Raw genomic sequence first — 22,303 nt, 5'->3', positions numbered from 1 at the left:
ACTACAAGGGGGAAAATACACAGCTTCCCAATATTGTTAAGTAAAAGTGATTAATAAGCCCAGAACAGCATCATACCCAGCGGCTAGAAGAAAAGCCAGATTAATCCAATTTAGAACAACTTTTTCCAGGAAATCAACCCCATGGAACACAAAAACATTGGTCAAGTGTCTCTGGGCAGCACCACCTCAGTTTTCATGAAACATTCAGGTTACTGAAGTTACACACAAGGTCACAGGTTTTAGTCAGCGTAAGTCCCGCTATGTTTCAAATATCACTGTACCCTCCATCTACTGCAGACCACAGCTCCATGCTCTTTTTACAAATGTGAAAAATGGGGAAAAGTTTTATGATTGAAGTGGAGATCATAACACAGAATCAATAAAACACATTTGCTTCAAAGTAACAGTAGTCTATTAGCTATCATGACAGGTCAAACTGAAGGAGACAAACCAGGTAGACTGAAGGAGGAAGGATTTCCTTCCCTTCAATACCTGCGCTACTACCCAATTATTTTTTTAATAGCCAAGCAACTTCAGTTCTCAGAGCTCAACAGAACATACAAATATCCAATATTTGCTTCAAATGCAGCCAAGCAATTTTCAAACAGACAACAAAAAAACCCCCTTTCTTGTCAATTTGATTGTCAACTGCCAGACTGCATTTCTCTTCTTTAACAGGAGCATACTGTAAGGAAAAAAGACTTAACACTAAAAATCTTCCATTGGACTTTCACCAAATGGGCACACTGGAGTGATTAGGACATGCCCTTTCATGGCCAGAAGGAATGTTACAGTGCTTAAGGATACATGGTGGATGCACACTCATGCTAGAGAGAGTCCACTTAGCTTAGAAAAATACGTCTTCCACATTACTAGCTCCAAGACAAAATACTGCAATGCAGCAAATTTTTACAACATGCTCCCAGGGTATGCCAGCATGGAAATCCAGGAACAGGGCACTCAGCTGGAGAGAAACACTGAACAATGCACTGCACAGATCATGACATGCTGAGTTAGATGACAACATGAAAGAGCATCTTAATAGGACAGCATGTGGCTTCTTCAACACGAACTGCTACATTCTGAGCAAGCAGCAGCAGTGTTCCAGATGACCCCATTATGTCTTGCTTTCTTTTAGTACATCTCTTGATGAACCATCACGGAAAACATTTTCAAGCCTGAAGAATGCAAGAGTGTGGCAGTTGCACTGCAAGGAGGTTTCCTATGGAAGACAGCTTGCTGAACAGTTACAGCAGGACGGAGTGCATCAGTGGCATTTGCACGTCATCGTCAACAGGGATTTACTGGGGCATAACCTGCATTACAACTGAAGACTGTACCAATCTCCTTTTTGTCTGCAGAGGGTGCCAAGTACTCCACTGCAGCAACATACATGAATGCATTCAAAACCATTTACTCTGAATTGCACCAGACCTGCTTTTCCAGGACTCTGGTCATTATACCACTGTGTACTAACAGGGTGATTGTTTTAGTTGCTCACTTCAGTAAAAGGCAAAGACAGGAAAGTAAGGCTGTATCCCAAAACGATCTGTAAGCCACAAGCAGCTCTTCTATTTTCCCTCCCCGTGAAAGACAGAGCTTCCTACCAGATAGAGAGCCGTCAGCACTTGAAGGGCAAGCATTGCGATTATCCTGCCTGGTGAGCTCTAAGCTGCCACTTTTCATAGCAAGAGAGTCATGCACTTGCCAGTCATGCAGATGTGGGTTCGCCTAGAGAGGAAGGGGGAGGGAGTAGCCCTCCCTTTGATGCTTTGCAGTGCAGCACACGCTGTGCTGCGTGAGAAGCACAGCTGCAGCCATCCTCTCCATCCTCTAACATCCCAGCCACTGTCCAATCCATCACACAACCCTGCAAGACACATTTTTCAACCTGCTCTGTGGAATTCCACCAGAGAAAGTGGAAATTTACTTTGGAAATGGCTGCATGAAGAACCTTCTATCACTCTGGTTTTTGACTTGTACATCCACATCCATTTTCTTTAGTAATGCTTAGGTCTGACTAGTTACTGTTGTACTTCTGATTAGCATCCTGCATTAAGTGCCAGCTGAGGTCAGTTGTATAGCTGACTGCTGAAGCTCAAGTCTGAACTTGGAAACAGCTCTTCTAAAAACACTTCGAGTACTGCCGTGGCTTTTCATGCCGAGACAAAAAGTCACCCATTTTTTGGCCTTTGACTAGTGAGCCAGGGACTTGGCAGACAAACCTACACCATGCGCAACTTCAGCGAAAAAGTGCATATAAAAAAAAGAAACCTGAGACTAAGGTAAAAGCACTCGCCAATCGGCAGCTCCACTGATGCTAAGGTATGGAATAGGCAGTTATTTGGAACCAGCTCAGCCCATGCTAGAATCTTGGCACAGCCCCTCTCGGTTTTGGGTGAAACGCCACAGTCATCAGAATTTCACACCTCATTCGCAAAAGGTATTAACAGGTTCTAAGATAGCATCATACCTGGATTAACACTGTTACTGCACCTCTGTTCCTGACAGCAAATCCTTATACTTTACATACTTCAGTATTCGAGTCTCCAGTGGACTACTCTGAACAAGTTTACAGCCTGTCCAAGTAGCCCTTTGGATGCAGACAGCAACATTTCCACAGGGACAGAGTAACCGTGCAGAGAGAGAGGATGAGTTTTTTCAGGTATTGTATTAAGTGTATGATGAGCTGGGACTGCCTATGTTTGTTTATAGTCCAATTTTTCACACCTCAGCTACTTAATATGCAGTAGATTTCCTCATATGGAAGGTCTAAAAGGCTCATAGGTCACCTAACAGCCTTTCTAGTTGTGTAGACTTCTTTGTTTTCACTAAACTGTATCTTTGCAAAACAATGACAGCAGAAGTCAAATCATGACTGCTGCAATTACTATGCAGTTACAGCTAAGGAGGAAAACCTAGAAGAGGACTCTGTACCCAGAGAAGAGGGCTATACTCATGCTTTATCTAAAGAGAAACCAGTTCCAGGTATCAAAGCAGGCAGATTAATTTCTACCATTTCCATGATGCTTAGAACCAAGACCTGGGAAAAGAAGTGGCAACTAGAGAAAACAATGCTGCTCTTCAAACAGCAAGTCTTGGTACAGGCTGCTCATTTAAGAGCTCTGAAAACCCTGTTCAAGACTGAGGAAGAAGTGGTTCAAAGTTCCAAAGAAAATCCCCCTCCTAAACTTAAGGAATAAAAAAAAAGTGGCTAATAGTCCTCTAATCAGTTGTGCCTCGAAGATGCAGTCCCGTCAGCCAAAAAAGCAATTCCCAACTGAGTTTGTAGAAGATGCTGGCACATCCGAAGCTCTGTGATGATGACTATGCCTGTCACCCTGACAGAAGCACTTTGCTCGACAGCACCATATGTCAATGTCTCTACATGAATATTAAGGCTTCAGTGGGTCAGTGAGTTATACTTGATTTATTTTTCTTAAAGCTTATCCTCATTACATCAGCAAACCACTTCCATCCTTCCCCAAATTAACAATCATTTGCTATGCCTTACTACTACAGCTGTGGGCACCAGCTTGCCTTACTAACAATAGCAGAGTACTACAGATAAAATGCACATGGCATTTGTAATATGCCTCTAAAGACTCCACTGCAAGTTTGCAGCTAATAGTTAAGACTTCCGTATTCCCCTGCATTGAGTGTTCTGGCCATAATCTTCTCCTTTCCTAACAAAAACCTTTTAGGACTGGAAGCTGCAGTTACCTGGTTTTGGCAGCAATACCATTATGACCAGTTCAGCCCATGTCAAACAGCAATATCATTAATCCTACATAGCCAGAGAGGTACAAGTAACCACCCAGAGAGGCTAAGTAACTCAGGATCATGGTGAACCAGAGGTTTATGCTGCAGTACATCTGCTAGACAGATTTCCACTGGAGATTCTGGTACTGTTTATACTGTGCCAGAAAGGAGTGTCTTTTGAAATACCTTGAAAATATTTTATGAAGCAGATCAAAGTGCTCTGGGTCACAGCTTGAAATTAAATGTTTTAGATAGCATGGCAGACCCCTAAAAAGCAAGCATCAGTCTTACACCTCTTGTGTACTTCTTGTCAGGTGGGTGTGAATCAAGAGCAACTCCATGAACAGTGGAGAATTTACATTAACGCTTATTGCGCTACAGGCTAGTGCTTTTAATGGAGAACAGTCACTTGCTTCCTGTATAGCAATACATTTGAAAACCTGACACGTTCAAGTGGATACCCGCATGGATAAGACAAGATGATACTTATCAACTTTCCCACTGATGTGAGTAGTGGCAGAAGTCATCTGGTCCAATATCCCATTTAGTCTCTCAAATAACTGCAGTTGTTTCTATTCATTTGTTTTGCAATGTTTTGTCCAAGCCAAAGGGAGAGTTTATAAAAAGAAAAAAGAATACTTACATCTCTTATCTTCTTTTCGCACCTTCTGACACATTTTGTAATTCCCAGCATACATGTTACATAGCAAGTGTGTATATATATATGCGCATTATATAAAATATATAGTTTACATACACACTAAAGGTCTCTCTTCACATTAGTATTACACATTCTGAAGAACGCAACTGCAAACAATTCAGAATACTTAACCAATCCAGAAAGGGGGGAAAAAAAGAACAAGCTACCCAAAAATCCCTAGGAAAGCTTCACACTCCTTGCAGGTACCAAAAGATCCCATTTTCTTATGATCAGAGGAATAGTTATATTTCTGCACTGCTTTGCTCCCCCTAGACACACCCCCACTCTGCAGTTTCAGTGTTGGGAAGTGCTAGTTGCTCCCTTTCCACTGAGAGTAATATTAATAAATTAAAAAAGTTTCTCTGAAAGTGCTGCCTTAGTCCAGTCTGTCATGCCGTGCTTTCCCACTCGCCCCGTGGCTCTGCTGAACCATTCACCACTTTCTTGACCTTCTTCATGCCCTCCATTACTCCAGAAGTCGTCACCCTGGAAGAGAGGGGAGAAACATCAGAGAACCGAAGTTGAACTGTACCATCCATTTGACCAATAGCCCAGGCTTGTGCTCCTGCACATGTCAAGTAACACTTCTCAAGTGTCTCATTACCAAGACCTAGCAGCCTTGATGTTCAGCCTTTCCTATTGCCACCATTTTGCAGACAGGTATCATCTTGGACACAACACTGATGGGTGGTGGAAGCAAGGCTGTTGTACTTGACAGCCTCAAGGCCCTCCCCAACTATCATTAAACTAAATGAGCAAATAATATTGGCTCATACTTGAAAGACCATAGCAGGGGTGGTTAAATGGTTAAAGCAGGTGTTTAACTTGCTGAAGTTTGAGCAGCTTGCTTAAAAAACATTTTGCTGTACAGCTGAACATCCTTAATTCTGTGCATTAAATACTTTCTTCTGCATTTGCAATGCTTTTAATAGGTACAACGTATTATACAAATGCACACACAGTGGACAGTGCCCCAAATGAACCTTATTAGCTTAATGCACACCAACTCCTGTTAACAGCAAAACTACTCAATGAACAGCAACAAAACATCCTTTTTATACCACCCAAGTCTGGATTTGTTATGGCAATCTGACCATTGAACTATAAAGCCTCATAACACCGTTCAAACATTAGGCAGACTGAACTGTTTATCCAGCCAGAACAGCACCATTCCTCTCAGAACTACCTTGGCTATCCAAGAAGCTTTTCAACCCAGTAGCTTTCTCTGTTGCTATACCAAACAGGCTATTCGCATGTACAAGACATTTGCTTTATTCTTTTGCACCATATTATTCTCATTCCATGCAGGTATTTTTTCCCCACAAATGTGCTACAAAGATTATTTTGGATGCTGAAAGTAAGAGTGCCAATAGGTCAATGCATTCACAAGGGATGCCTAGAAACATACATAAAACTGTCCTGTTCAAAGACACTGCTGTCAGTCTCAGCAGGTGAAAGTACACAGTTTACCGTGTAAGAATATTTTATTTGATCAGATTAGCTAACAACATTTTCACAGTAGCACCCAAGAGAAGTAATAATCTTCAGATACACGCTTCTGATAACGCCCCTAGTTCCACATTAGATATCAGCTTCTGTACATGTACTGTAAAAATAATTTACTCAAAATGATGTGTTCAGTGACTTTCTAGCAGTGGCAGTACTGGGACTGTCAGTGGTTCAGACACTTTAGAGTGGGCCTAAATGAGCTTAAGAGTCAGAAGAGTACAGATCAAATAGCAACTTCACTCCCTATTGAAATAAAAAAAAAAAGGGGAGAAAAGTAAGCAGGTTGCTTAAAGGAGAAAGATGACATTAGTAAATAGTGAACATTTGCCTGGAAGAAATCACATCAAGCTTATCAGCACAGAGAACATGTTGATCTCCTAAGTTCTCCCTGTTGACAAAGGTTTTTGTACAGTCACATAGAAAAAAATCTGGGGAAACATGAGCTAGACAAAACCATCAAAGTAGATGCATAACTAATTGGAAAAGCATACATTGAGATGTACTTAATGGTTTCCTGTCAAAAATGAAAGAACATTGAGCGTGGTTCCAGAAAGGTCTGTCCTGGGTTCACTTCTACTCAATATTTTCAGTAATTGCCTGGGTAATGGAATAGAGAACTTGCTTATTAAATCTGCAGAAGATACCACTAAGAGCTACATATTTGAGAACAGGACTAGAATGCAGAAAGATTCTGGCAAATCAAAGTAATGGTCTGAAAAATATGGGACAATGCAACAAGACATCTACAAAGTTTAGTCTTCAGAAATAATAAACTTTGTAATTACAGAATAAGAGGCTAAGTATCAATTCTTCAGGGAGGAGCTGAAGATTACAATGGACTACAAACCAAAAAATGAGCTGCTAACATAGCAATGCAACAGCAGATATACTTGGATATATAAATAGGTGTTTTGCATATACATGACACCAAAGTAGTCCTAACACTTGACTCTCAGCTAGTAAGATCCCACCTGGCACACAGTCTAGATTTTAGCACTGCACTTTAATACAATTACAAATCCATTACACACTGAGATGATGACAAAAATGATCAGAGGTTATGGCTAAGAGGGAATGATCCACTTTCATGGAGGGAAAGGACAAACAGCTACACACTGAAACTGCAGCCAGGTCAAGTCATGTCATTTACAAGAGAGGCCATTCACTGTCCCCACCCTGCAACAACAGCAAAGAACTGGGGAGAGATTTCAGGGTGGATTCCTCAACAGTGAAAGTTAAAGACCATCTGATGCGCCCTGTTCTTGTCTCATGACAAGTGTATGGCATAGCTCTTGAGTCCTCAGTTTCTCATATTGTTCATGTACAATGGGCAATTCCTCTCCCTCTCAAAATCAGTTCAGCCAACATGTTAGTGCCCAGTAAAATAAGGGTATCAGCACTAAGACCAAGCACACTGCAATTCTCATTCTAATCCTCTGAGCAGTCTCAACACTTCAGTTCTGACCTGCAATACTGCAAGTAAATGTTCCTCAACTGAAGTCTGCTGAACTGCATTTCTAGCCCACAAACTAGCAGTAGCTAAATTGCAACAAAGCCTTCTCACTAAACCATCTCTCTCCAGAGAGAATTTTTGTGGCTGTCAGAGGGATTCCTGTCACAAACGAGGCACAAAAGGAGTTCCCTGAACACTCCATTGCACAGTGGTACGTGCAGCAGAAATTTCACCGTTTTCTCCTCCTCCCCTGCCCCACCCCCCCATTGTATCCAAGGTATGAGAGATGGCTAAACGTTCAGAAGCATTTTCAGCCCTCCACAGTGGTGGATCTCAGCTGTCTTTTCTCCTGTTTTTTTGTTCTGTAGTCCCAGCAAGAAACACTGCGATACTGGCAGCAGCCAGCCTTTACAAGCTATTGCAAATTGGAGAGAAAACTGATCAGCCATTAGCAAAAAAGCTGACCTCCGCATGGGAAAGATGTGTTAGATGAAGAAAATCGCTTCTAATGGAGAGCATCACAAATCAGCCTGCTACGAAGCACAACCTGAGAGAAAGCAGAGAAATGCAACCAACCAGGACTTCATGTCTCAGCACAGAATAGGTTGCCTCATAATACAGCGAGAAACTCCAAATCCCAAGGCATAAGCAAAGGTAGGTCAGTGTTACCACAACAGTTCATTATGTTGAGGCTGTTTAGGGTGTTAAGAAAAAACAAAGTTAGTCTCCACGCACTCAGTAAGATGGATTGACTGAATTAATAACAAAACCATTAATGGCTTTTCCTGCAATTCCTCCTCCAGTGGAAATATCTTAGCCCCACACGCATGTATGAACATCATTCTCAACCAAGATCTGTAGAAAAGCACTTTGGTACCTAACATTTAAAGCAAACTTACTGAGCTAATGAAATAACTTACTGCAAGGGTAAAAAAACCCCCCAAACCCCAAAACTGCTTCCTTTCCCCTTCCTCACCCCACCTCATCTACTGTACTGTTCATATTTTTGTGCTCATGCCCCAGAAATGGCATTAGGACTGGAAGCCTGACAACTCTTTCTGCCAAGTATGGCTGCACTTTTTCAAACAGAGTACTTAAATCTAACAAACTGTCAGCAACAAGCCCACATACTGACAGAACGGGCTCAAGAGGCTGCCCAGCACAGAATGCACAGAAAGCCACTTTGTTGACGAATGGTGACCGACCCTACTTGAAAAAGAACAGACAGGTCCTTAGTTCAGGTTTAGTCATACTCTCCTCTCCACCAGGAGAACTGCTGTTGAGTCTGATTAACTGAAGAGAAAGTCCTATCCCAAGATAGAGGCATATTAGTTGAAAAGATATATTACAAGTTACCTTTGCTATTCTTTAATTATATTTTATTTTTCAGAGTTACAAGAATTTACAGAGGAAGCATTTGTGCCTTATGTTGCTTCTGTCAAAGACACTTAGTCTTTGGATTTTTCTTGAAACTTTGCAGATTTCCACACTGTCCTTAACAATATTTACTGCCAGACTCAGCTTTGTATAGTTTGCACTGCATGAAAACAGGCATAAGCTAGAGAGCTGCACTTAAAATGTACTATTTTTTTCTGGAAGACAAGCAAGCCTGGAAAACAGGCTTGGTGACCTTGCACCTCTCCCCTCCATTGGCTCATAGAAATTTTGAGTCTAAAGAAACTGAATGCTTCTGCAGCACGTGTTTTGAAGAGCCTGATTTTCACAAAAACCCTCTGGGAGAGGAAAACAATCATAAAACCTGGCAATAAGACATGGTAGAACACCATGAAGTTTGCAGGCTTTTAACTTCTGCCCTAGCCTCTGAAGACAAGCGGGTATTTCTCACATGAAAGACAAAACACACTCATACAATGGTTAGTCAGGATGCTGTCAGGCACTTAGTCACTTGCTCAAATAAGCCTCGATATTCTTCCCCCACAGAAAAAACATTTAATATTTATAAAAGGAAAAACAGGGTCAGCAAGACCAAGTCAACAAGAAATTTAATACACTTTCATTGCAGTGCTTCACCTGTCATAGAATGTGTATACACCACACTTGAAAAGTGTGCAAACTTAACCTCCCTGATGCAGCTGGGGAAGGAAGAACAAGACTCTTACAGATTATACCCTGCCAAGTGCCCAAATGGAGTAAAACTTCCAGTGAATCAGATGAGAAAAATCCAAGCAAGGCTAAGGGGAACAAACCCACAAGGCACAACAACGGAAACTCCCAAGGCAAAGAGCAAAATGCTTTACTAGGAAAAGCGTCACAAGGAATTCTGATCCTTGAGTTTCTAGTAATGTCTATTTTGCTATAGCAAGATGTGAATCACTTAATTAGTTCATTAAACATTCTCCAGCTTATTCCTGGCAGGTTCTCTTAAATTTAGCAGCTTCTCCAATTTACTGAAATTACTACATGTGAAAGGTGCCATATTATTATCCTAAAAAAAACCAAGTAAAAATTCATTAAGCGTGTCATGCAAAGTTGAAATTCACTCTAACAGATTGTAGGAAAAAAGCTCTTTTCTGTACAATCACGAATGCTGCCACATCTTCCAGTTCAAACAGTGCCTTCCTAAAGTGGATGTTTATTTAACAGCTCCCAAACTAAAACCAGCTTCTTACATAAACCATTTAAACACTTTTAAATGATAGCGATTTTAGGGTCACTACAAACTAGTTTGATTCCGCTTGCAACAAGACAGATTTAACAGACCCAAAGCAAAAATAACTAAGCATTTGGAACAAAGACCTTTGTTACTAGAGACATTTCTGAGAGATTAAACTCCTTGTATGACATTTCAGGCTGGATTCTACCTCAAACCTCCTTGTAGCAATTTCCCAGTAAGCTCCATTTCTTTGAGCTGACTGTGAGGGCAAACACACCCTGACTTTTTTTGCCCCCGCAATAAAAATTGGAGTGTTGATTTGTTTCACCCAGCACCAGGTAAAGGAGATTTGCCAATCTGGAAATAAACTCTTAGGAACACGCTTCTGAGCCTGTACATGAATTGCAATTATGCATGAAGTGTGTAACTACTAAAGAGATTAGGTTAGCTCAACTCCTATTAAGGCAACAGAGTCAGTGGCAGTTATAGCTGTGTTCGACACTTCTAGCATGCTGAATTTCTTAGGGCAGTTTCTGTTACAGATTCAGAAATGCCACTCATTTTCTAAGTCCTCAGAAAACCGCTGCAAAGAAAGTGACAGGGACTTAGGCTGAGCCCCACTTTATAATTTCTCCAGACTATATCAGGTCCTACTGCATTTGTGGTGCCTCATGGTTTAGCAGGAAGGAGTAGAACAGTGAAGAGTATTGGTAAAAATCTATCTCCTCAGCTCAGTGTTACTTTCTGCAAAGCTACAGGCTGAACTTCAAGGTAGAAGTGACCTTACACCACGTTCATTTATATTCTGTAAATTGGTAGTTCGGTTTTGTCATTCGTTTGGTTGTTTGGGGTTTTTTTTAAATGTGAAGCATTAATGACAATCTGTAAGGCTCACTGGTGTTCAGCAACACAGATTAAACACAGAAGCTTTTTTATTTGATATTTTCATGGGCATCTTTTTGCCCCTTGAAAAGCTTTACCAGCTTTTTCCACACTACTGCAATATCCAGCTCAGAGGCTCCTATGCATACCACAAATCTCTTTGGTAGTTTAACACACACCAAACAGACACCTCATCTTTAAATGTGTGGTCAGATCTTAATCTTTTTCAAAGAAGGATTTAGAGAGATTAGAGTAAACTGTTTTTAAACATTATTTTTCTCAAATCAAGCAAGAAAAAAAGATAAAAAGGTAAAAAAAGCAGGGGAGGGGTTCTTACACAGCTTCCATCTCCAAGTCATCCTCATCGTCTTGAGAAAGCTGTAGGTAAGGGTTGTCTGATGCTGGACGGAACTTGTACCCAGTGAGGACAAAGAACACAAGTGTGGCCATTTCATCCAGCAGCTGCAAGTGAAAACACAAGATTGAAGTTCAGTCCTGTAATCCTTCATGGTCATGAAACATTTCTCCTCATTCATAAGATTCAAGATTTAATGGCCAAGAAGTCTGTGCCATAGCAGAAATAACAAAGCAGTTCCTGTCCTGTTATCATTAATCCCACTCTAATGGCTGTCAAACCCTTTGTTCTTTCAGCTTTCCCTGTCATTTTAAATACAGTTACAGTTCTAGCCATCACTCCAGTGCTTTTAAATAACTACGGCAAGACTTGGCTTTTAACTGGGGGGGGAGGGGGGGAAAACAGAAATCATCCCTACATTGTTTGGTATTTTCAACAGTTAATGTATTCCAAAGACTCCCTGCACAGTTACTTGGATTATATGTTAAGAAACCAAGTATTTAAAAGTCACTAGGCAAATAAAACCTGAAGATGGAAGAGCAAAAGCCTATTTCACTGGCTCCCTGGGGCCTCAATTACACAGGGCAAACCTGACTAATTTTTTTTCTCCTTTGTATGTTCTTGATTAATTTCCTTCAGACATTTTTAAATTGAAAGACTAAAAATCAATAATACAATTACTTTCAGACATCTCATGTATAATCCAGCAGCCTTGCTGGACAAACATAAAACTAAAAATATATTCCTGCCACCTTAGGCACATCAGTGATAAAAATCAGGAGACAGCGTGCAGCACTGTGCTCCAAGATGTTCTACTACAACATGAGGAACAATTTATGGACTTTTTTTTTCTGGTGCAGTTATATTTAAAGAATAGTAAGAAAAAGGAAAAAAAAAAAAGAAGGAATGGATGTATTTTCCTTTGCTGGCAAATACCTGGTACAGCCATTTCCACTGGAATGGAACAGCAATCTTTATGAGAATTGCAATGATCCGTGTGAAGTAAATGTAACACACAATCTGGGAAGGAAAAGGAGAAAGCATGATGAGAACAACAGCACCATCCTTATAGAACCTCTTTTTCCAGAGAAATAGCTCAAGCAATTCCCAGGCAACTCATTATGTCAGATTAGCCTTATTATGCTCCTTGATAAACATGGAAGATATAGGCTGAGGGCTCTACTGCTTGTTGAACATCCAAATGACTCAAACTATTGCTAACATATTTAAGTTATAGCAGGAAAATGCTTTAAGTGTTATGATTTTGTAGAACTTGAAAAGTCAAGATTGTAATTTATTACTCCACTTAAAAGAGTCTGAAATGAGGCTGTTGGAAATCATTAAGAAGCCTATGCTCTCTTGGGAGGTATGCTCATGGCTCCCACTAACTTGATCAGAAACTGCACACATGCATCTCAAGGCACCATTTGGTCCCAAGTTTAATTTTTAGCAAGTTTACAGTACGTTATTCAAGCCCATCAATTCAATTGGCAGCTCAAGCTGCCTCCAGAGGAAATTAGTAAGCGTTACAAATAGCTGGAACCAATTTAAAGATAGAAGGCTGCAACCACTAGGAAAAGAAGGGAAATTGCTTTGAGGATTGTAACCCAGTTGACCAAGATGCCAAAGCACAGCACCGCCACAGAACTAGGAACATCACCACCACATCCACCAGCTATAGTAGCTTCCAACAAGTAATCCATTAAAAGACTTGAATGGCTTTTAAGTGCTCTGTATGCATGCGTACATGTGTTTTACTTACCATAACATAGTAATGTCTGAAAAGCTTCAGCTTTGCTAGGTTAATGGCAGCTATCAAGAGAACACAAAAGTCCATCAGAAAATTATTAAAATGAGACGGAGTTTCTTTTGATGTTTGTCTGCAAGGTAGGCAAGTGGTCAAAACTAGGACTCGGGTAATCCCAGACTAGAAGGATTTGTCCCACAGCCTGTCGGGCGCTCTGAGGAGTGCCAGTCTGGCTTGTCTACATACTGGACAACTCCTAGGCTGGGGTGAATGTCCACTGAGTGACATCACCTTCACGCTAAATTTTATATCCACACACTCTGCAATATAGAGCCTTCCTCTAATGCTTATCTGTATGTAGCCAACTCCATACTGTCACCTCACTCTTGCCAGAAGGGCCATGCCACTTGACACTGCCTCCTAGAAAATTCATACCTTTTCTAGGGTACTTCCTGACCTGCTCTGTGCCTTCAGCTGACCTGAGCGACTTTGAGGTAACCACAGCTCTGGGAAACACTGCATCTTGAACTGCAGCAGGCGTATTTTAACATCCACGCAGTATCCTCTATCATGCATGGCTCAGTCACAACTTACAAGTGAAATGGGAAGTCATACTAAGTAGTTCTCACAGCAAATGCATGTGTTTCAGTCACAAACTGTGTTAGCTAAGGCCCCAGGCTAACCTTTGTTTATTGGACAGATTACATCAGCTCTTGAGGAACAGAGCAGATACTCATGTGAATGAGCAGAGGTCAACAACTGATGGAACAGCTGTCAACTCTGGTTTGAGAGTCAGGTTTTAGAGGTGCAGCAGGATTACAAATATGGACTACTGGTGCTTTTGTGACAACATGAGAGGCAGATCCAAGATATGTTGACAGCATAGAGAGATGCAATTTAGAGACAATGAACATAAGTCGCCAGTTAGAAAATACTGCCATATACTTACCGGTATCCCTCCAAGCCCTCCTTATATTTTTTTTTTCCCCAGATGTGGAAGTGCAACACATTGTGCTTAAGTTCACCTGCACTCCCTCACAGAAATGACCCACTGCAAAAAGCAGATTTATAAAAGGCTGCATGTATTTGCATATAAGGTCTTCCAGGTCCACAACAGTGCAAAATACAGTATTACACACCAGGAAGAGGAGGGCTAATAGCTACCAAAAAAATGCTTCACCTCCTATGACAAAAACAATGAAGCTTTTTTTATGGAAAGGTAGTATCAAATGCACCACTCAAACTGTTACAGGTTCCCACTACATAAGCTACAGTGAAGACAGGCAACATTCTGTTATAAACCTACTTTGTATAATCTAGAGATCAAGAGTCACTTTCCAAAACTTACCTTTAGTGTTCCAGGAAAACCACTGAAAGCTACAAACACCTTGAGCTCTCCTACAAACTCTCCTCCAGCAGACATACTATAACAACAGCACCTGACTAACACACAGCATAAACTGACTGACAAGTAGATAAAACTAAGCTAAGAGTAGTTTTGATTTAGTGCTGGCTAGTGGCTTCAACACATTTCCAAATGGTACGGTTAACTTTTGATAGAGCACAGGGCATGTCAGTAAGAGAAAGCAGAGCCAGATCTCAAGAGGAAAAAAGCAAACCTTATTTGTGAAGGAACACCAAGTTTGTTTCCATGCAGCTAAAGCTCATACTGTGCAACACTCATCTGAACACTAGTCAAGCTGGGTTGGCTTTGGGCAAGACTGTGCTCATGGAGGCAGTCTTACGGCACAGTATGTCAGAGGAACACTAGCTCTCAGTTTTGGGAGGATGCTCCTGTCTGGACTGCAATATGAAACACTGAACGTACAATAGCATCTACTTTGCAACATACAGTTCTGGACTCCAGAAAGCAATGCCCAAGCTCTAGACTTGCATCTGTAGAGTACCAGCAGTGAAGCACAGAGCACTTCACTGGGCAACAGATGGCAAGATTTGGAACTGCTAGAACAAGAATCTAACTAAATCCTTGGTAGCTAAATCAGCCCTAAGACATTGGTTTAGCTACTTCTCCCTCATTTCTGTCCCTCACAAAAGCTAGTTTCCCACATTTAAATAGCAAAAACTTAGGGATTTTCATGGGTCTAGTGCTCTACCAGATAACCTAATGTTAAAAGCTTTTCGTAACACAGTTGGAGAAAGATTAAAGTGTGTAAATATGCAGGGCAAGCTCATTAAATCGTGAAGCAGGGAAGCAATACTGTCCTATTTAAAGGAGAGATACATTAAGTGTGACCATGAAGATCTTGTGATTTACCACACACTAGTTGGTACACAGAAGGATCTATTTTGAACTCAACGCATTCATCTTCAAGAACTGCCACCAACTGGTGCAATGACAGGCCATGAGAATTACCAGGCTTTGTAGTTAAAGGAACACCAACTCAACAGCTGTGATTCAAACTGCCAGTCCATCAATGCTTTACAGTCAACAACTGAGTGAGCTGGGGAGTCATTTCTGTTGGATTCATGCAGTGCATAGGAGGAAAGGATAGTGAAGCCAAAGATCTGGCTGCCAACTGAAGTGTCACAATGCCATCTCTCCAACTGTCGGAGCTCAAGATCTCACCTACTCATCATGATAATCAATACCAAAGAGTCAGAGGTTGGTACATCCAGATACCTAGAATGGCTGAGCATAGGAAAGAAGGGTGAGGGAAGGAAAAAAAGAGACAACTACCACCAAGTAGAAAGACTGAAGAGCCACCTCTGGAAGCTGGCTTGCTTATTTATCACAATGAGGTGCTCTCCTCTAGCTGCCTCAACTTCAGGAATACATCCCTCCACTATCAGACACTAAAGTCAGTATTAATGCACGTCTACAAAATTCTGCCAGTTTTTTTAAACAGCTGAAAGTTACAGCACACAGTGTTCTGGAGAAAGTCTAAAATCATCATTGCTTGGCATCAGCAGCCTGTGAATTGCTTTTTCACAGGCTGAATGTGCTCCAAGCAGTAACACTTGAGTCTTGCTATGCTGGACACTTTAAGACTTCGATTCACCTTAGCCTGGCAGTCCAGACACCGACAGCAACACTTGCAAGGAGAGAGGCTAGGCCAGCAGCTGTCACTTACAACTTGAATCACTTGCAGCCCCAACCTCTAAATCTGTAATAACACAGCAGCAATCACAGCATGCAGTAAAGTTTGGGTAAATTTATGTTTCAAGTATGATAACCATACTTCAAGGAACAATACTTAACCGCAGAGAAGGTTAAAAAACAACAAAACAAAAGAAGCAAAAAACTGTAGAGACTTTCTACCAAAGGTTTTACAAATTAATTGATATTTGTGTTCCACCTCTTCCATAGAGTAATTAAAAATAAAAGCCATCCTCCAAGAAAGTTTTATAACATCTATACCTTGCTTCCCTCAGTTTCTCCTCTCTATCACTATTTGCTTTAACAGCTTATGCCTGCAATAGCCTGATCTGTATCGATCAAAAGATAGCATACCATACAATTTTGATAATCTTTTTCAGATTGCCCCCTGTGCTAATTTCAAATGCTGAGACAACCTGTAAGATGGGGAAAAAGAAAGTCAGACCATCCACTACAGCCTTGCACACCATCAGACAATAGCTTTTTGATGACTAAATCTGACCTTTTTAGAATACGCATGTAATAACAAGAGGACTGCAGCCGAGGGCATAGGGAGCTAAAGCCCAGATAATATAGTATGCAAGGGCAAACCATAATGCATCTTGAGTGAACGTGCTGAAGTACAGCTAAGAATATTTCTACAGTGCTTTGCATGCTATACTAACTCTGGTGCATTTGAGATGCAATTTGTGCCATTACCAAATAGTAAATGGAAGTTTTCTATTCACCCCCTCCCCCCCCCCTCCGCCCCCAAGAATGAAGGCACACATGTAGATCTAGACCTCAAAAAGCAATTCCAGGAGTAGCTCTGAGAAGTATGGCCCTATAATCTCTACAGCACTCTGCTTAAAAGCATTCCTACAGCAGAAAGAAGAGGTCAAGCAAACAGATACAGCAACTCTCAGTGTCATACATGAGAAGGTGGCACAGACTAGTTAATCTTGAATATTCTGAAACACATTAGCCATTTGGCACAAAAATTCCCCACCAGGGTCAGAAGAATGTCCAAAGTACAGGATAAGCAATGTACCTCCAACACATAATTGCTGTATCAACCCTGGATAGCTATCTAGGGCGCCTGGAAGTGGTACACTGGAACATAATAGGCCTATTTCAATTCTCAACTTGCATTTCTCAACATTTCCCAACTCTCCAGTGCTATCCATTGAGGTCTCGACACTTAAATCACTAAGCTTTATCTCAAGGTTTGAGATGCCCATGTACTGCCTCAAGCACGTTTACCCCTGTGCTACCCCCTCCCCCTCGCTGGAGAGCTGCGGAGGTGTTTTAGCATGGGTCTCCACGGAGCCATCGTCTCCAGCGTCTGCTGAGCTCAGCTAAGCAGAGGGTGTTCTGCACCACACAGGACCAACCGCTACCCCCTCCCCCTCGCTGGAGAGCTGCGGAGGTGTTTTAGCATGGGTCTCCACGGAGCCATCGCCTCCAGCGTCTGCTGAGCTCAGCACCACGCAGGACCAACCTCTTTGTTCACTGCATTTTCACAGTGCAGAAGCAGGAAGACACTGAATACAGCAAATAGTTTTTCCTGACATAGGGGCAAGCATGAAAGCATTAATCATCATTTGCCCACTGCACAGCACACAGGGAACATTGCCTGGGAGCTACACACTGCAATGTATTTCCCCCAATTCTGCTGCCAACTATGACATGCTGCAGTGCTTCAGGAAAATAGCTAACCGTTCGTGATCAGACTGCACCGAATTTCACATCTCTCATCACACACACAGAGGTACAAGCAGAACAAAAACTGCAGTGATGTTTCCAGCCCTCCGTTCCTCCCTCAAACAACAGATGACATGATACACAAGAGTGGATTATGAGACTGGAGAGGTCCAGTGACCAAGAACTTTGAGTTTCAAACAAAAATAAGCAAGTTCACTACAACATACTCCCTTTCTTTCTTTTCTCATGATGCCTGTAAACAAGACAGTGGTAGTTGAGCAGCTTTCCAGCCCAAACAATTCTAGCTCAGTTTGCAAGGCTGATTTCCTTAAATCTGCAAGCAAGATATTTGTAATGCAGATCTAGAAATGGACAGAGAGCACGCTCCCATCTGAAAGAACAGTGACAGACCGAAGAGCTGCAGCTAGGCACTTGCTTAAGTCTGAAGGTGGAGATTTCAAAAGGGGAAGAAAAAAGCTTCTAAAAATGGGATGTTTACGCCCACTGCTATGCAAGATAAGAAGCCTGTGTAGGTCAGATATTTTGCTTTAGAGTTAAAGATCACCTTCAAGGGGAAAAAAGCAAACAACCAGGCAGCTCAAACTCAGATGTATCACTGTGCCATGCCTACTCTTCACTAGCAATCCACGGTATCTGTGCATGTAAGGTCTCCCTGGATAATTATGGCTTTAGACCCATTCCTTTAGCTTTCCCACTTTAGAAAATAATCTTTAAAAAAAAAAAATCAAGTTTAAATGACCATTAGCTAGTGACTCCAAATCATTGTTACTTATAACGAGCCTTTTTAATAATTGTACATTGCTAATACAAAGGCCTATGGCAAGGACAGCTGTAACAGACTAAAAGACCAGTAGTCCAACCAGTCTTCTGCTTCATTTCTAGTCTAGTCACACTGCAGTCATGGCTGCACTTGACCCAAGGGAGTGCCATCTAATACACAGGTTGTGAAGTAGCTGGAAGAGGACAAGACAGACACAGTCAGGAAACACCACCAGGATACTGAGCCATGAAGTCCTAGAGTTGTTAGTTCTAATAGACGCAAGAAAGCAAAAATAATTTACCTTAGGTCTTTCTCACCAGCGAGAAGGTCACCATAAGACTCAGTACCCAGAAAAACAGCTATTGAATTTATAGCATATAATTCCCCAAGACACCCTATAAGTTAATGAAGTCTGTGTGAGAGAACACAGAAAGCAGCCTTTGAGGTAATACTAGACAACAAATCCTAGCAAGCAATAGGCGGTCCAGGCAGAACTGTCTGCAAAAGATTCAGTCAGCTCTAACCACAGGACAGGGAGTGCAGCTGTTAAACTGCATATGAAAGGATCCAGTAGTTTTCACCAATTCAGGAAAAAATATCATCATCTTCAGGGGGGCGGGGGGAGGGAAAGGCTGGCGATTTTAGTTAGCACTGGTCCTATTTTTCTCGTGAAAAGCTAAGACACTGTGCAGCACCTCTGCAGAACAGGACCTCCAAGGGAAGCCTACAGAGTTAAGTGCACGTGGTTCTAGTCAAGACCATTTATAAGCCTAACGTGAATGATTTTACCTTATTACAGTGCAACCATATCACTTTTGGTTTTCTCAACCAGGTACACTAGCAGCATGACATCATTAGGTAACATTCTGCTTCTGGCACCACATTGCCATTCACTCGCTCCCCATGGGCTCCTATCAACAGCCTCTAAATACTCTAACCACATTGTATTTCACAGGTGAGTCCCAGCACTGTGGCTATCCTGTCCACAATCTGGTGCCTATGTTTTCCCTGAAACTTCTTTTCCTCAGCTTTTTATTATTAGTGTAGCATAACACACCTGCTAAGTCCCTCTCAACACACAATTATTGAACTTGCAGGATCTGCACAGTGAAGCATGGTAATGGCAGTAGGTGATCCACAAGCAACATCATAATAAAGAGCACCATTACTCACAGAGAACACCACAAAACAGGACAAAGAACAGTCCTTAGGGGCTATTGCGCATTTCACTGACTAGCTATAAAGACACAACTAGTTCTTCTCAGATCACCATTTTCTTTTACCTCCATTATACACTACAACACATCCTTCAGAATTGCTTGGTTTTATGTAGATCTGGATTCCACCCATCACGATGAACAGCGGACAGGTCCAGAGTCTATCCTGAAATTCCTTGATTTTCTCCTTACTTTTCTCCTTCACTCAGTATGTTCTGAAGTTAAACAAACTCCATAGCACCATCTTGTGATAAGAACCATCAAGTGCAAAGTAGGGACAGGGTGACCACCCGAGGCCACACAGATCTAGAGGGTTTGCCTCAGTTATGAGCACTAGCTGCTGAGTGCTCAGCATCAGAATAGTCAAACTCCATTGCCACCCAGCAGTTCTGCCCGAGTTACAGGAAAGCTGACCTCTATTTGCCATCACACACGGTGGCTTCAACTAAGAACCAGGCCTTACATATGTGAAGTCCTCAGTTCAGAAGAAAGGGACTGCTTCAAGGAGTGTCTAAATTTAAGACGACTTTGTAACAGTAAGAGCATAAATACTCCAGAACATATGCTCAGTGGACAAGGTAAAACAAATTCAGTAAATGTCACTGAACCCCTGTGAACACACTGATGAGAAAGCCACCAATAACATTCATTTTACGTTATCAACACTAACCTCTTTTACATTGGTTTCTATCAGAAATTAGTATTTCCCTCCCTTTAGGTTTGGAGTGGGTTTTTTTGTGTGTGTGTGTATGCATGCTTGTTGTTTGTTTTTTTTAAAAAAATTTGAATCTCAAAAAAATGCTGGGCTCACTTCCATTATTGTTTAATTTTAACAGATAGCAAGAAAAGACCTAATCTGTGGTCTGCGCAGAGCTGAGTTCAGTACCCAGCCTTATACTTTACCTACCAGACCACAGAGGCAATCTGCACTGAAATGCAAGTGTCTCAGTGGAAGCCAGGAAATGGCTAGAAGAAGTATCCAGGGGAGGCTATCTCCAGAAAGGAGAGACCAGAGTTAAGGGATAAGATGGGTTGAAGAGATGTTGCCAACAAAGGCCTTTCTACAAATAAAACTTTCAAGAAGAGTAAGCCATCAAATGACAGAATATTAAAATGGCTGCCTCCTTCCAAGGAAGCCAGTGCTATGCTCCGTGGCTTGCATCTGCAGCCAACTGAGGAACTATTTCAGAAGAAGTGAGCGGATAAGGCAGGAAAAGCACACACTACAGAAGCCATATTTGGGTTGGCTTTCCATCCATCATCTCATTTTCACTGCTGCAATAAACATAACTCAACTTTACACAAGCAGTCCTTTAAGCTGCTGTACAAACATGGACAAGTCAAGAACTGTGTTACACTGAATGCCAATTTATGTTTTATTTCATAATGAGGTTTTTCCCCTCTATTCTGGCAGGAACAGATTTCTGCAGAAACTGAAATAAGGGGGTCTATTTTGACTAATAGTCAGCAATTCTGGAATTCATTTTTAGTTCCGCTTCTGAACACTCGAGTCTGAGAAAACGCAGCAAATCTGTCAAGATTATTTGCTTTAGATGTCGTGTCTAGCTTGAGCGTTGAGAGCTGTGCAAGTACCAGAGAATGGGTTCCACGTATGAGTTCTGATAGTCAAAGCAATACATGAAAAAGGTCATTTTCCAAAAGCTGTTCCCACAAGCCCCCTGAGGAAAAGCAGCAGTGTGACAATAACAAAGTGTAGATTTGTAGTTTTAGTTTACATATTTTAAATTAGCATCATGTGTTTGAAATTCTAGCATTATCTTACAGCATGTAGCATAAACCAGAAAAAAATTACAGGTTACTTGCCTTTCCCGTCTGTTGCTGAAGCCTCCTGTAAATGTCTTATTGACCTGAAAAAAAAATAAAAAAAAAAAGAGTAGATTAGCTATAATTTTTGCACTCCCTTTTCACTGCAGCCCTCTAGAACACTCTCAAGTTTTGTTAGCTCTTTATGGCTGGGGTATGCTCAGAATTAACCATGCTTAGCGTGCTTGGCACTGCATATATTTCACCCCCATCCCCCCAGCTCGGGCAGTTAGTTCAAGTAGCTCTATCTCCTTGTGATTAAAGCCGATTGCCAAAGCCTACTTCAGCCTACAGAAAGCTCTGTGGGAGGGAGGGAGCAGAGTGAGAAACTGGGGCATTTTCCAGCACAATGCTTTCCACTTGTACAATTAAGCTGAGCTACTATTCAGAGTACTGCCAAGCATTTGGCATCTTACTGCTCTTTTAAGCTCTTTTCATTTAAATAGTTGATTACAGCTCACATGTCTACATAGGCAACTTATGTAACAGAAGCTATCCTGCAAGAATGTAAATTCAGGGCCAAGTCTTAGTCACCTTGCTCACATGAGTCATCCCACCAGCTGCAGTGACACTCTCCAGATGAAAAAGGGGCAGGGTTTTATGTCCTGGGCTTCACTGCCAGTTTATATTGGTACCATGACAATGCAGGAACCCTGGT

General features: G+C 41.6%; 1 protein-coding gene across 1 annotated transcript in view; it reads right to left on the bottom strand.

Annotated features, from left to right (window-relative positions):
- Positions 1–3,408: 3,408 nt before the first annotated feature.
- The window catches only part of GPR107 (G protein-coupled receptor 107), a gene marked incomplete at its 5' end in the record, with an annotated part of 31,144 nt that continues 12,249 nt past the window's right edge, over positions 3,409–22,303 (bottom strand). Inside the window, 5 exons of the mRNA XM_009587845.1 lie at positions 3,409–4,948; positions 11,258–11,382; positions 12,212–12,295; positions 13,038–13,087; positions 21,646–21,689. Coding sequence (XP_009586140.1) covers positions 4,852–4,948; positions 11,258–11,382; positions 12,212–12,295; positions 13,038–13,087; positions 21,646–21,689 — 400 coding nt within the window. The remainder of the gene's footprint in view (positions 4,949–11,257; positions 11,383–12,211; positions 12,296–13,037; positions 13,088–21,645; positions 21,690–22,303) is intronic.

This window comes from Fulmarus glacialis, unplaced genomic scaffold (genome assembly GCF_000690835.1).
Source record: "Fulmarus glacialis isolate BGI_N327 unplaced genomic scaffold, ASM69083v1 scaffold9571, whole genome shotgun sequence".
NCBI classification, from domain to species: domain Eukaryota; kingdom Metazoa; phylum Chordata; class Aves; order Procellariiformes; family Procellariidae; genus Fulmarus; species Fulmarus glacialis.
This window is presented reverse-complemented; position numbering and strand designations above follow the sequence as displayed.